Source organism: Engraulis encrasicolus, chromosome 10 (assembly GCF_034702125.1).
Source record: "Engraulis encrasicolus isolate BLACKSEA-1 chromosome 10, IST_EnEncr_1.0, whole genome shotgun sequence".
Lineage (NCBI taxonomy): Eukaryota > Metazoa > Chordata > Actinopteri > Clupeiformes > Engraulidae > Engraulis > Engraulis encrasicolus.
In genome coordinates this window covers 24,046,387-24,048,418 of record NC_085866.1, presented here as the reverse complement: position 1 = coordinate 24,048,418, position 2,032 = coordinate 24,046,387, and the positions used below count along the sequence as shown (strand labels likewise).

Here is a 2,032-nt window from a genome sequence, read left to right as displayed (position 1 = left end):
TATTGGCCCAATTGGACCACAGGTGGAAAATAGCAGTGAATGCTAAACCTGGTGCAAACATCACTTCTTGTTTTAATATGAAATCAATGTTTACTGCGCACTGTCCCTTTTAAAAATATAGGCTATTCTTGAACTTAAAGGGTTTCCCCAACGAACCTTCAGGGTTCTTCTCAAACCAAATGTGTCACATATTGGACAATTTTTACACCTTGTAGAAGCTTTAGGTTACTTATGCCTCTTTTCCACTGCCAGATTTCTGGTAGGCCTACAGCTGGACACAGTACGACTCAGACGCCACTTTTTGCTTTTCGAAAAGGCACGACACAGCTCAATCGTAAAGCAAAAAGTGGCGGTCGAGTTGCGCTGTGTCGAGCTGTAGGCCTACTAGAAAACCAGCAGTGGAAAAGAGGCAAATTGTGGCACAGTGGCAAATTGGAGGCTCTTCAAGGAACGTTTTGTTTTTACAGTATGGCATTCACAACATATTGGATTATCTTCATTTGACTGCATGTAACATCATCATAGTTTAGCATGTGGAAGATGGGGACACTAAATGCTCCATGTTTCATGTAAAGTTTTATTCTTAAGGCTTGGTTTAAAATGTGTTGCCTGTCTAGGCATCAGACCTTTAAAGTGTTTTGCATCATTCAGGCTTCGTTCAGACAGTCTTCAGTCAAGAGTTTCACATTATGTACCTTCACAAAGTGGGATAATGCCAGCTGGGACATTGAAAACTGGGCGAGCAACAAGGAAAGTGTTTGTGTTCCCCTTTGTGGCCCCTTTTTAGATGCGCCCAGGCATCTCTATAAGAGGGTATGTCCGTCCGTCAGTCTGTCTATCGGTCGGTCTGTCGGTCGGTCTGTTCGTCTGAAACGCATTCTTGAAATTGTTATGCCCTCCTGTGTCCACAAGGCGGCAGTGCATAGACAGACGCATCTTTGTCCGCCTGTCAGACTTGTTCAGTCCTTGATAGGGGAGATAGAGTACATGCAGAGGTTCACACTAGAGAGTACTTGTCAGGATAAGATGAAGGTGTAGACTGTCAACGGCTTTCTTCTTCTCTCTGCCCCCCACACTTTCGCCCATTCCTACCTCTCCTCACTTCACACTAAACTTTGTTTCAAGTCAACTTCCTTATTTGTGGTTTAAATCTTACCCTACGAGGTGGGAAGCCACGTGATAGTCTTGTCCTATGCTTGTACGTTTGTATATCCATCTCTGTCCTTCTATTTTAACCCTCACTCATCCACCTTGTCCTTGCCCGACACTAAACTTTGTTTCAAGTCAACTTCCAAAGCGAGATACCTCTGGAACATGACGTGAAAGTTATTTGTGGTTTCGATCTTTCCCAACGAACCTTGTCCTATCCTTGCATATCCATCTCTGTCCTTCTACTCTCACTCTTCCACCTCGTCCTTGCCCGACTTGGTGAAGCCCACCCCCAGCACTGGATGCAGTTTACGGTGCAGGCCAGGAAGAAGCTGGCCATGATGGCCAGACGTGGGAAACCACTTTATAGTTTTAGAGTATATATCCATCTCTGTCCTTCTAACCTCACTCACTCTTCCATCTCGTCCTTGCCCGACTTGGTGAAGCGGCCCCAGCGCTGGATGACGCTGACGGTGCAGGCCAGGAAGAAGCTGGCCATGATGGCTGCCACGGAAACGCAGATGCCGGAGAAGATGACCACCAGGTAGTCTGTCAGCGTGAGGATGCCGCGGCACTCCCGGAAGCTGTCCTCCGAGAGCATGCTGAGGGGCACCTGTCTCCCGTCCACCGGCCGCCCGTCAACGGGCAAGGAGCACTCCATACCGTCCAGCCCTGTGGTAGGACACACAGAGTTCAAAGGTCAAAGGTGAGGGTCATTACATCACACTTAGCAGGACTCCAACGCCAACGCGTTCCGCCTGCCCTATGTGTTCCCTTATGACTTTCACGTTTAAATGTTTTATTTTGCAGCCGTCAGAACATTAACACAAAGACAGATGTTGTATATTTATTTTATACCTTTATTTCATATCGTTGTTTTACA

General features: G+C 46.8%; 1 protein-coding gene across 1 annotated transcript in view; it reads right to left on the bottom strand.

Annotated features, from left to right (window-relative positions):
* Positions 1-510: 510 nt before the first annotated feature.
* The window catches only part of lrrc38a (leucine rich repeat containing 38a), a 23,850-nt gene continuing 22,328 nt past the window's right edge, over positions 511-2,032 (bottom strand). The window contains exon 2 of the mRNA XM_063209650.1: positions 511-1,821. Within this exon, the coding sequence (XP_063065720.1) occupies positions 1,559-1,821 (263 nt within the window). The 3' untranslated portion in view covers positions 511-1,558. The remainder of the gene's footprint in view (positions 1,822-2,032) is intronic.